This window comes from Microtus oregoni, unplaced genomic scaffold (assembly GCF_018167655.1).
Source record: "Microtus oregoni isolate MIOR12 unplaced genomic scaffold, Mior012 000057F_ref0000458, whole genome shotgun sequence".
NCBI classification, from domain to species: Eukaryota; Metazoa; Chordata; class Mammalia; order Rodentia; family Cricetidae; genus Microtus; species Microtus oregoni.
Window position 1 is genome coordinate 306,654 of NW_024543833.1, and position 12,590 is coordinate 319,243.

The window sequence follows — 12,590 nt, forward strand, 5'->3', positions numbered from 1 at the left end:
TTTATGCCAAAATAACTCTAAAAAGCATAGTTTCTATGAGTTGCCCCCAAGCAAGTGTGCATTTAACTACATGAACACATCTATGACTTCATAGTTTTTTATTATAGACTTTTTATCCACATGAATGTTAAAGAAACTACAACAGAGTTAAATACCATTTTTGATAACATGATTATATTCTTAATTACACTCAATATTAAACTGTAAAATATTTCCCAAGGAATACAATCTTCATACAGCAGGCAAAGTACCAGAGAGGACGGGGCCATGTGTGTCTGTCCCAGCTTGCTATGAAAAGTGGGTGTGTCTAAACGTAAGTCCCCATTCTTGGGATTGCTTTTCTGTTTTCTTTCCACTACAAGTCACTTCCATGAAAGCAAAGGACAATCGTGTGGCGCTGCAGAGACCACATGGAACCATCTGGATCCCCCACCCAGCCTGTTGGCCAGCAGCACTTCCTACACTCTGGATTTAGTTATGCTTCAAAAACACAAACATTCAAACTTTGGTTCCACCAGGAGATGTGACAAGCATCGACTGCTCTGGTTGGCTCCCCCCTCCCCCCACTAATGAATGATGGCCACAGTCTATTTTACATGGCTGTCCGTGCTGCTGTGAGGCCGGCCACTTGTCCTTGGCGACTCTTGAACCTGATTTTGATTCCCAAGCTTTTTCAATTCGCAGTTCTTCTGCAGGTCCCAAGCGCTCAGTGGTAGGCTGTATCTTACAAGAGAACGAGAGTAAATGCATCTGTCACCTGGGATAAGACATAAATAAATACATAAATAAATAAATAGATAAATAGATAGACACATGACAACCTAAGCATGATACAATCAGATAATAAAAACACTTAGAAAATTTTTTTATTACAGTTTCAATACATTTCAAATAAATGTGAGTGTGTGTTATATGCATGTGTGTGTATGCATGCAGGTGCACATGAATGCCCATCAGTGTGTATGTCAAAGCTAGAGGTCAATGTTGACATCTGGTATATGCATGTGTATAGGTTGTTGTGTGTGTGTGCACACGGGTGCACATGCATGCCCATCAGTGTGTGTGTTGGAGACAGCGATCAATGTGGATGTCTTCCTAGATCACCCTCCACCCTAGTTTTTGAGGCAAGGTCTCTCACTGGGAGCCCCTTGACTTGGCTAGGCTGGATGGTCAGTGAGACAGGGGGTGCACCTGTCTCTGCCCGTCCAGTGCTGGGGTTCCCGAAATGCACAGCTGCATGGTTGATGGAGACCTAAATGCAGACGCTTATGCTTGTGTGGCAAGCACTCTGCCAGGGAATCCATCTTCCCAGATCCTTAATATTTTTTTAAAAAATGTAAATGCGCTAGTATCTTTGTTTGTATATATTTGTCTGCTGTGTTAGAGTCTGTAGCGAGCTGCATGAAGCCACATCTGATAATCAGCTCCTAATTATGCCTAAGACCTGACTTATGCTATTATCACACAATGATCATCAGCTGCTTGCATGTGCATGGGCCTATGGGCAGTGCCCACCTGGCAGTCCAGGATTGGCAGCCCATGCCTACTTAAGGGCTGGGAGAGGTTTGCCCGGAGAGAGAGGGGAAGAGAGAGAGAGAAAGTGAATAAAGTCCTGGAATAAACTGCAGTGAGAAGAGCTCCGATGTGTCTCGCGTCATCCTTGCTGGACGAGGTGGGCGTGACAGTAGAGTCTGCATCTCTGCTGACAGTGAAGCACACCAGAGTGCGTTGTCTCACTATGCCTTCTTTGCAGTAAAGGTATCTGACTTGCTTCAGGAACTCCAGTTTCCAGCTGTTGGGCAAGCATCAAGCCAGCCTGCCATGAAGGAACAGATGCATTCCATGCCCCCTCGCCTGCTGGTTTTGGCTGGGTACTCTAAGTCATGCTATTTTATTTGTTATTTATTATTATTTTGTCTTATGGTGTCAGTGACTCTGTAGAAGCGTCCCTGAGGGTTTTGCGATTCAAAATCAGATTGGCACATTGACAACGGATGAGAAATGTGAAGCAGGCGGCAGCTCCGGGTTGCAGATCAGAGAGGCACAGATCAAGTCCAGAGTCTCGGGCCATGCTGCAGAGAACAGGCCCATGTGTCTGCTCTCAGATGAAAGACGGCAGAAGCAGCTGCCTGCATCTCAGTGGGGTGACTCGGGACAACTGACAGAAGATGTCTGTTCTGGGAGAGGTCCTCCAGGGTCTGACTAGAGCCATCCCCCATCTTCATCTCTGGTCATACTTATAGAAGGCAGAGTAGAGTGTTTAGCCATATCCCCTCAAGAGCCTTTTGCAATGTTTTTTTCATCATTGTTCTTAAGACTGGTTTTTGCTTTGGTTTTCCCACAAGTGAAGTGAAAACACTAGTAATTTAGCAGAGAGGTAGATATTCTTAACATGGGGGCGGAAATCCCGTTTTCAAACTCTCCAAAAGTGTTCAAAGCAGCAGTTAGTGATAGAAAGAATTCAAACATTAGGCAAAAATAAGCAGGCCATCATCTGAGGGTCTGTTACACATGGTCCTGATCCGGCTTTAATAAAAGTAGCTTCTGGGGCTGGAGAGATGGCTTAGTGGCAAAGAGCATACGATGCTCTGGTGGAGGACCCAGGTTTGATTCCCAGCAGCCACACTGGGCTGGTTACCCATGCCTGTGGCTCCAGCTCCAGGGGACCCGATCTCTTCCTCTGGACTCTGAGCACCTGTACTCTTGTGCACCCCTCACTTAATTCAAAATAAACTGATATTGTATAAAACTTAAAATAAACAAACCAACCCTTCAGGGAAGAGAGAGAAAGCAGCAGTAGTCTGGAATGCGAGAGTCATCCCCAGAGCTATAGAAAAGGAAGAGACTTTGCCTTCTATAATGCATGGGTAAGAGCAAAGGCAAAGACATTGGATGGAATTACTCCAGGCGACAAAGGCTAATATGTCGTATTTAGAATCCCGTCTGCTCCTCATCAGCCCTAGGATCCAAGGAAGGCAGGAAAGTGGCTAAGCGGTGAGCAGACCAAGGCTCAATGCTGGTATTATCATTTGCTAACTCTGTGACTCCCTATGTCTCGGTGTTTGAATCTATGAAATGGGGGCTGGAATGTGATCTGCCATCCTGTCCTATAGCATCTACCTTCAGGGTTGTATACCACAAGGGGTATACACACAAAGCACTTAGTCCCCAGTGGAACAGTTACTGCTAAAGCAATGATAGGTACTGTCGTATCTATCACTAGATAGATACACTGTCTTGGAAAATGGCATGCCACTGTAAATGAGCCTTTCTATGACTCAGTTTCCACTGAGGTAAAACAATCTCATTATTTCCTGGTAAAGACACAGGTGTTTCTACCGGTGACATGAACAGCATTTGTAAAATTTTGAAGGTAATTAAAAGAAAATGAACATAAAGTCAAAATTAAAGCAATGTTGATGTTGTAACATTTTCTATTTGGGGTGGAGATTGTAGACTGGTGACACTGAGGTGTCTTGCAGAGGCTGTTCAGAGCAATAACTACCTAGGAGGAACAACATCAGAAGTGACCCCAGACTTGAAAATGGGTCCAGGGGTTGGAGAGAGGGCTCGGTGTTTAAAAGCACAGAGGACCATGTTCAGCTCCTAGCACTCATGAGGAGGCTCACAACCATCTCTAACTCCAGTTCCAGGATGGCACTTTTGACTTCTGTGAACTCCTGCACATACATGGCACACACACACACACACGCACACACACACACACACACGCATGCATGCACATACACATGCGCGCGCACACACACACACACACACACACACACGATAAAACAAAATAAAAATGTTTAGAAGGGTCTAGGTGAGTACCCACATAACTCTTGGACATGTTTCTCCACTCCTTCCCGCTGCTCTCCTGAACTCACAATACAACGGACAAGCCAAGCAGAACAATGTCTAACCTAATGGGGCTTGTTTTAGTAGCTGGTTTAGAGATAAATAAACTAAACTACCCTTTACACAGCTGGTTGCTAAACAAATAGAATTCATTGCCCCAAAGGGGACTGTGCCTAGGTTGAAGAAAGACTTTAAATAAATCCACAGATAATGAATATACCAAGGGCGAGTTAAGAGTGCTCGACGCCTGCGCCTTAACTGTGAGACTGATGTTAGTAACAGTAGCTTGGCTCTTCCAGTGGATGGCAGTTGGTGTGCTGGCCTGGGTAGATGCTGTAATTGGACACACCATGGCATTTCTTATGTTCTAACAGAGGGCCAAAAAGGACTTGTGGAGCAGTGATATGTGGCAGGACTTGCCCGGTTGATTAAATGGATTGCCTGTGGTTTTGAAAAGCTTCCTCCCCTTAATATTCACATTGGAATCCACTGGGTGGCATGAACACTACCTTAAGGGTCGCTCTTGCATAAGATGCTAATGCATCAGGCCCTAATTTGGAAACCTGTGGTCACTCAGCAAGACAGAACCCGTCTCTCTGCCTTGCTGTAATGATTTTTATCTCGTAATCTCTCTTGGGGTAACTCCTTGCAGGCTCCACACGTGGAAAGTCAGAGACTGCCTCTAACAACATGGTCATGATTCTCTGCATGGCTGAGTGGGCTAAGCAGTTAAGTAACCGCTAATCTTCCGAAAGCACCAGGGTCTACTTAGAGAAATCCCTGTTGTCTGCAACGATGGAAACAAAATCAGCATGGAGGAAGCATTAGTTTCTAACCGTAAATCAATCTCTTTCTCCACCTAGCCATATGCTCTGCCGTTGTCAGAGACTTCAGGGCAATGCGTCTTCACTACGTAGGTGCGAGATGGGATTTGTGAGGATGAGATGGGAGGTGGAAGGAATTAAAGAACTCATTGCAGCTCCTACAAATAAATCAAGCCGCCCTCTAATGGATGAATCTCACAAACACTGAGTCAAACATTCAATACATTGTCTTTGACGTGAGGCTCACAAACACGCAAAATGAACTCACACTGGGGGGCAGGAAGTGGGAGAAAGGCTGTGAGCGAGGCAAGACTGCCATCAAGGGCTCGAAACCTAAAAGCAGATTTATCTTGTCTACAGTGACTCAGCTTTGATTGCGGACACCACCATGTATGCAACTTCATAATGTGGAGGCTTTGCTGAACGTGTGTTACACCAGGTTCTTTTTAAACACCCGTGCTAGTATTTTCTCGATGATTTGGAAGAGAATTAGTTTGGCATTTCCAATAGTCACCACAGTTCATTTGGGTTAGTCTTGTCTTGATTACCTTGATATTCTCTGACTTAAGAGTCATGGAATCTGAACACCTTAAAAATTTCCATTCGTTTTACTAGTACCAACCTGCTCTACTTTAATATGAGAAAAATCATCCAATCATTCAATCATCCTCAGACTTAGTACCAATACTTCAGCTGACAGCCAAACTCACAAGCTCATTTGAGTTTAGTTTTATGGAGACAGAAGCAGAATAATGTTACTTCCAATCCTTTTACTTTCTTCTCCGCTAGAACAAGATGTACAGGCTAGAACAGACCAACACTGTATCTAAGGCAGCCTGCGTTGGCACCTCTTCCTAGCTTTGCAACACACACACACACACACACACACACACACACACACACACGATGTCTCATGTCCTTTCTCTACACTTCATTTCCCCAAGGACAAAGTGAAGAGGCGGCACGTGAGTGTTTCACGGGGTTTGAGAGGAGATGATATGTGGGATTATCATTGTCAAAGCAAAGACTGAAATATACTTTTGATAGAGATGGTGGCAAAGACGGTCATCCACACATGGCGGGTACACAATATGCGGAAGAGAAACATGGGTGACAGAAAGGACGATGAACCAGTTTTGTAAGGACCCCACCTCCACCCCGCAAAGAAACTCTAGTGAGCTGAAGACAAGTTTCAGGGGTAGGGGCCTCTCAGTGTCATCTGGAGGGAATGGATAAAATGTGCTTCTTGTCCATGAGCAGGAGGGAAGGCTACCTTGAGCCTTGGGAGATAGCTCAGTGGTAAAGTGTGCTTGCCGCAAAAGCACCAGAACCTGAGTTGTCTTCACTACCCACAGAGAAGCTGGGTCTGGTGGCGCATCTCCATAACGCAAGCGCTGGGGTTGGGGGATAGGCAAAGACAGGTGGATCGTGGCACCAGCTTGCTGCCCGCTAGTCTAGCTGAGGTGGTGAATTCCGGTTTCAGTGAAGACACAGTATCAAAAAGTAAGACAGACCACCTTAGGGTTGGCAAGAGACTTGAACCTAGAGTGGCTCCCAGGTGCCCAAGCCGAGGTCCCCAGTTAGTTCCTTGGGCAGCTGAGGATAGGGAACCTGAAATGACCCTATCCTATAGCAATACTGACGAATATCTTGCATATCATCATAGAACCTTCATCTGGTGATGGATGGAGATAGAGACAGAGACCCACACTGGAGCACTGGACTGAGCTCCCAAGGTCCCAATGAGGAGCAGAAGGAGGGAGAACATGAGCAAAGAAGTCGGGACCACGAGGGGTGCACCCACCCACTGAGACAGTGGAGCTGATCTATTGGGAGCTCACCAAGGCCAGCTGGAATGTGACTGAAAAAGCATGGGATAAAACTGGACTCTCTGAACATGGCGAACAATGAGGGCTGATGAGAAGCCAAGGACAATGGCACAGGGTTTTGATCCTACGTAATGTGCTGGCTTTGTGGGAGCCTAGCCAGTTTGGATGTTCACCTTCCTAGAAATGGACGGAGTGGGGAGGACCTAGGACCTAGGCAGGGAACCCTGACTGCTCTTTGGACTGGAGAGGGAGGGGGAGAGGAGTGGGGGGAGGAGGAGAAGGGTGGGAAGAGGGGGAGAAGGGTGGGAGGAGGTGGAGGGAAATGGGAGGCTGGGAGGAGGTGGAAACTTGTTTTTTTTTTTTCTCCTTTTCTCAATAAAAAAAAAAAAATTCCAAAAAAAAAAAAAAGTAAGACAGAGAGCAATCTAGGAAGACCAGCCAGCATTGACTTCTGACCTCTGAAGGCATGGATGGACAAGTGTACGTGCACACCTACATGCATATACTATAAACTCACACACACACACACACACACACACACACACACACACACACACACACACGGGGTGCGTCTAGCAGTGGACTTGGACTGGTTTAGCAATCCTGATTGTTAGGTCATCTTAATCTAGTCATGTTTTAGTTTTGTAGTCTTGCAGTTCTAATGAATATGCGTATCTTCCTCAATAGACCTAAAAGACCGCTTTTGAAATTCTTAGTTTTCCCTGAATATAATTAGAGATTCCATTGCCTGTTTTTTTTTTTTTTTTTTTTTTTTTTTTTTTTTTTTTTTTTTTTTAACGTTTAGACGTTTTTCTTTTAAATTGTTGGCAGGAATGTGCCTGTGAAGCTGGATTCATTGAAAAGAAAAGGTTTGGCTTAGGGAAAGGCCTGAACAGTATCTCCATGGTTTGTGTGACTCCTCAGGTTTTCATGTCACCACGTTCAGTGAGTCACTGAAAGCCAGACTTTTGGAAAGGAGAGAGAATGAGATACTGCAGGAATGACTGTTGATGTTTCGTAGGGACATACAGAAAAAGAAACTTCAGAACAAAATGGTCATCACTTCTAAAGATTGGAGAGAGAAGTTCTTAAATTTAGGAGTTTGCTGTGTCATTTCTTAGAAGCACTTAGCCTTTACTTTAGGAAGTCCGAGCCTGGGATAACAAATGCGTTGGCTTAAACAGAGGATACAACTTTCTCAGTCCCTTGGGCCATTACCAGCACTTCATTAAGGAACACCCCCAGCATCTGCAGGAAGGGTTAGGAAGAACCGTCTCCTCTGGCAAGCTCACCTTTTAGCTTTTGCTGAGATGGGCACCAAGCTTCTCTTTCCTGATCAGACTTGCTGCATAGGGGATCTGTAAGACAAACAAACAAGACCATCAAGCTGGAGACACATACTTAATGGAGAATCATCATCGCCCCTAACAACTTGAATGCCCGTGGATCTTCCCTGCTGAGAGCCCCTCTGCTCAGCTGTGTGAGGCTGCCAGGTACAGCTCGCAGTCTGCCTGCAAAGTGTGGCAAGGACAGAACGGGCAATCACACCCCGGGTTGTTGCTACAGCTAATCATTGAGGTTACCAGGAGGCGTTTTCTTTTTGAAAAGGTTTTAAGGTCTTTGTGTTTAGCAGTATGACATTATTGTTATTTGAAAACTGCATCACAATGTTGAAATAGGTCCAAGGTCACAGAAGATGAATGTGATTGCAAACTTGTTCAAGATGATCATGCAGTTTAATTAGTGTTTCTTTATAAAACTGTCATTGTGGATCACAAAGAAGTCTAAGCATAAATTATTACTTTGGGTAAATTCTCAATTACTGATGAAGGGAATTAGAAACAAGGGCATTGAGTGGGAGGCACGACCCGAGAACTCTGTCTGGGTGGACCTGGAAAGTGTGTCCGAATGGTTTGTGAATGAAAGCCTACCACATTTGATACGCGACGTTTCATTAGAAAATTCAAATGCCTGAGAGAGAGACACATGCATTATTTACATCTGCTTTCCTGCTAACCCGGTCAGACAGCTCTGCCATTGTTTTCTTCTAACTCTGGTCAAGCATCTCTGTCATTGTGTTACCTGCTTGCATCAATAGGAGGTTAAATTTAGGACTCTAAATTTGCATCTATGTTACATTTGAGGGAATAAATATTCAGCCCTTTTTGATATTTTGTTTATTTCTATTTTGCTTTATGGTTGCTGTGTCTGCATGGTATATCTCTGCACAACTGCATGCAGTGCTGTGGAAGCCAGAAGTGGATCAGATCCCCTGGGATTAGGATCGGGGTTATGCTGGGACTTGAACCTGGGTCCTTTGGAAGAACAGCCAGTGATCTTAACAAACTGAGCCATCTCTCCAGTCTTTTAGAATGTAACCCAAAATATGACGGTTATGTAAAGTCAGTGAGGGAAAAATACAATCATTTTTCTTCAATTAGATAATACTTCCCTCCTTCTCTCCCTCCATCCCCCCTCTTCTTCCTTTCCTCCCTTTCTCCCTCATCTTTCTTCCTTCCTTCCTTCCATTTGTAGCTCAGGCTGAATTCAAACTCGTGATCCTCCTGCCTCAGCCTGCCAAGTGCCAGAATTAGAGGTGTGCACCACCGTGCTTAGCTTTGGAATATTTGAATAATTCTGTGGTGCGCATCTCCCCACCCCAGAATCTTATTGGGTATTTGATTTGCTTTCTTGCTTCATTGGTCCACACATGAGCCTTTAATAATGGAGAGAGCCTGCGAGCTTACACTGGCGCGGTGGCTGAGACGGTGAGCAGATAAAGCTTGTCACTTGAATCAAGCAGGATTTTAATCGACAAGAGGAAGATGGAAACAAGCACCTCACCATGATGACACATCGCGTACTGGACAAAGCGAAAGCAGCAGCACTGAAATGAACGATTCACACGACAGCAGACAATGCTCAGCCCCCTAATCTCATGTTTTAGAGCCAGGTTAGGATCATCTCGAGAGCTGTGACAAGGGCAGTTAGGTGGGGACCTATACCATCTCTTTTCACAGGAGGTTATGCTGTATCTGCTATTCACAGAGACAGATGAGGATTTCCCATTCTGCTTTGGCATCGACCAACACAGGTGACCTCTCTTGTCAGCTGCACGACAGGAGAGTCTTGAATGGGATTTTATTGTTTAGGGTAGCAAGATCTGATGCAAACCTCTGAGCGTGAGAGTTAATAGTGAGACGCGCTCGTTCTATTTTTCTGCTTACGAAGGACATTTAAAATAATGGTTAGATGCTGCAGGACTTTGTGAGGGCCTGTTACATCCCAGGCACCATAGGAGAGACATTCACACCACCTGGACCACTCGCCAAAGTGAGTAAACCACATCCTCACCTGGAGAAAACCACAGGAGTGATGATGCTTTTGCAGCCAAGTCACACGTCTCCCCTCTCACTGTCCCTCCATTCATTCCCTTCCTTGCTCACATTTTATCTAGCTAGAAAAATAAAGGGGGGGGGGGTGTTTCAAATAACTGCACCAGAGTCTTAAAGCTCCAGGTTAGAACTTAAACTGCCACAGAGTGTCACCCTCATACAAATGTCGTGTTTCCATGGAACAAGGACAAAATGAAAGGCAAGGCAATAACAAAAGCAAACAGCAAAAGCATCTGGGCCAACCTCTGTATGCCTTAAATTCCAATCCCTGAATCATAAATGATAAGTAAAGATGATCAAATGGCCCACTTGTTGCCAAGAGCTACGCTATTTTACTGGTTCCAAGACACACTTTCCCCTGCACATTTTAATGTCTCTGGAATTGGTGGTATCTTAGAATTAGAGTGAGAAGCTTTTCTCCTTTTTGAGTCATTAGGCAACGGTGCCTTGTACAGTCGATGGCTTCTAAGATTCTATAAAACATAATATTACATTTACAGATGCCAGCAAATACTCCTGACTTGGGAGTTTCATATTCTAGAGACTATGCTTAAGCTATTCACGCCTATGAAGTCTACTATAGAACTTACAAAAGCTTTCTTTCCATTTTTACCACTGTGGAAATCACCAAGGCTTAGAAAACTTCAAAATGTTACATACTTTATATCTTACCCAGCTGACCCTAATAGGTCAAAAGTAGTGGTGTCTCACCAATAGAGATTTCAAGTTTGTGTTGCGGGAGAGTTGGTTTGAGCTCAGATACTCAGATGAGTCGATATCTCAAAGCTAGAAACATGAGAAGAATGCCCCAGGATGGAAGGACAATGGAGCCATTGTCAAAGCACAGGATGCTTGATTACTGGTGGAAAAAAGATGCTTAGCATCAAAGTCTGCCTACTGCTATAGAATCTGGCAGAAGCTCCTATGGCAGTTCAGAGTTTTCATCAAGCCCAAAGCTTGCAGGGACCTTCTTACCACACATGCTTAGTCACGCAAGCAAAGCTGCTTGATAGCCCTGGAGATCTTTTTGTAAAAACACAAGACAGAAATAGTTCTATTCGCCTTTTAGGAAGAAGATAGACAATGTAATTTAAAGAACTTTCCGGTTTAAGTCTGGGGAAATTTTGTCAAGTTCCCATCCCAAAGAATACTGGATGCTGTCTGAGGAAAGACAGTTATCGCTGGGAAGCTGTGTCCCCCGCCTCACTGGTGCCCACCAATGAGAAGGGTTTACCGCTCCTCTGTGAAGAGCTACTGTGTTCCTCTCACAGGGAAGCGGTAAACTGAGTTTACTAGTCTACCACAAATGAAACATTAATACTAAATTTATTGCTTGAACATTATTTTAATTCAAATCTTTCAATGGGGAACTTGTGTTTCCTTGGCTGTGTGCCACTGCAGCGTCCTAGAACAACAGCAGAGGGCACTTCAAGACTAGCACATCAGTCTTGTCTCTGAGCTTCGCGGTAGCTGTCAGGCAAGTTCAGGTGCTGAGTCTGGGCCTAGCCCTGGATCAGAAGCTATGGACCAGTAGTTGACAGCATCCCTGAAGAGCTTAGGGTTGGAAGAGTGTGCCTTAGGCAACCCTGCAGTGATTGCTTATACAGACACACTTTCTTCAAGAATGATTGTCAAATTAGCAGTGAAGAAGCAAGCCAAGTCCTCGCTATACATTATTACATACTTCAAGATGTAGGTCAGTTTCAATGGAAAGTTATGTGCTGAGTAAAACATCTTCAGTTTCTTTCCAACCCAAATAGACGGCAGATTTGACTTTTTAAAACTGAACACATTTCTCCCAGAATCGTAATTTACTGTGACTTGAGAAGTCCTTTGCCTTTTATTATGCTAACACGTTTTTTACAAACTTGCTAAATTTTAAAACGTTTGCATTTTGTTCATAGCTAGAGGAATGTCTTTCTTTGTTTTGTAGAAATAAATCTGGTTTAGTAAAGAAAACACTTTAAGGATTTGAAAGCTCAGATCAGGGATGCCAGATTCTTTATTTCTTTTGTGCACACAAGTAATAGAAAAATTCAAATTTTAAGTGTCATTTTAAGAGCCAGCTTGTGGCCATTTACAAGTGGTATGTAACCTAATTCTGCACGCGCTTTAACATCAGCATTGCGGTATATGCACATCCATTTCTAAATGCAGAAGGTGGCTCATCATGTGACTGTATAGCCACTGCATGTGTATATTCAACAAACTGGAAAAAAAAGACGCAGAAACTATAGTCAGGGGAGGACCTAAAAACGTAGGAGCCAAAGAAATTCATGACTTCTCTTTTTATGGCAATGATACCCAAAATGCTTTCTGTGTACGTATTTTGAATAGGAGCACTGTGTAACAATACAGAATAAATGTGCTGTGCATCTGCAGGAACCATCACCAAATATGATGGTTTTAAATATTTAAATTCTCCGGGATTGAAAGACAGGCTAGGTTGTTACTTCATCAAAGGAAAAGACGGCGTATTCTGTGATTCTATGCTGTGTAGACTTTGGATATGAAATGACGCAAGTCGTTTGCTTTGCCTGTTACCAGGGAGCACAGTGCATAGCCATACCGACTGACTGATGAAGAGACTATCCCACTACAGTGCTGTGAGAGCAAACCAAACTGCGCCACTTGGCAACTCCTTGCTCATCTTCAGAGATCCTCAGGCGCTTCGCAGATACGCAAGG

General features: G+C 44.2%; 1 protein-coding gene across 1 annotated transcript in view; it reads right to left on the minus strand.

Annotated features, from left to right (window-relative positions):
- Window positions 1-542: 542 nt before the first annotated feature.
- Skor2 (SKI family transcriptional corepressor 2) overlaps window positions 543-12,590 on the minus strand; it is a 41,656-nt gene continuing 29,608 nt past the window's right edge. Inside the window, exons 7-8 of the mRNA XM_041639308.1 lie at window positions 7,801-7,866; window positions 543-757 (exon numbers count right to left, since the gene is read on the minus strand). Of these exons, the coding sequence (XP_041495242.1) occupies window positions 7,804-7,866 (63 nt within the window). The 3' untranslated portion in view covers window positions 543-757; window positions 7,801-7,803. The remainder of the gene's footprint in view (window positions 758-7,800; window positions 7,867-12,590) is intronic.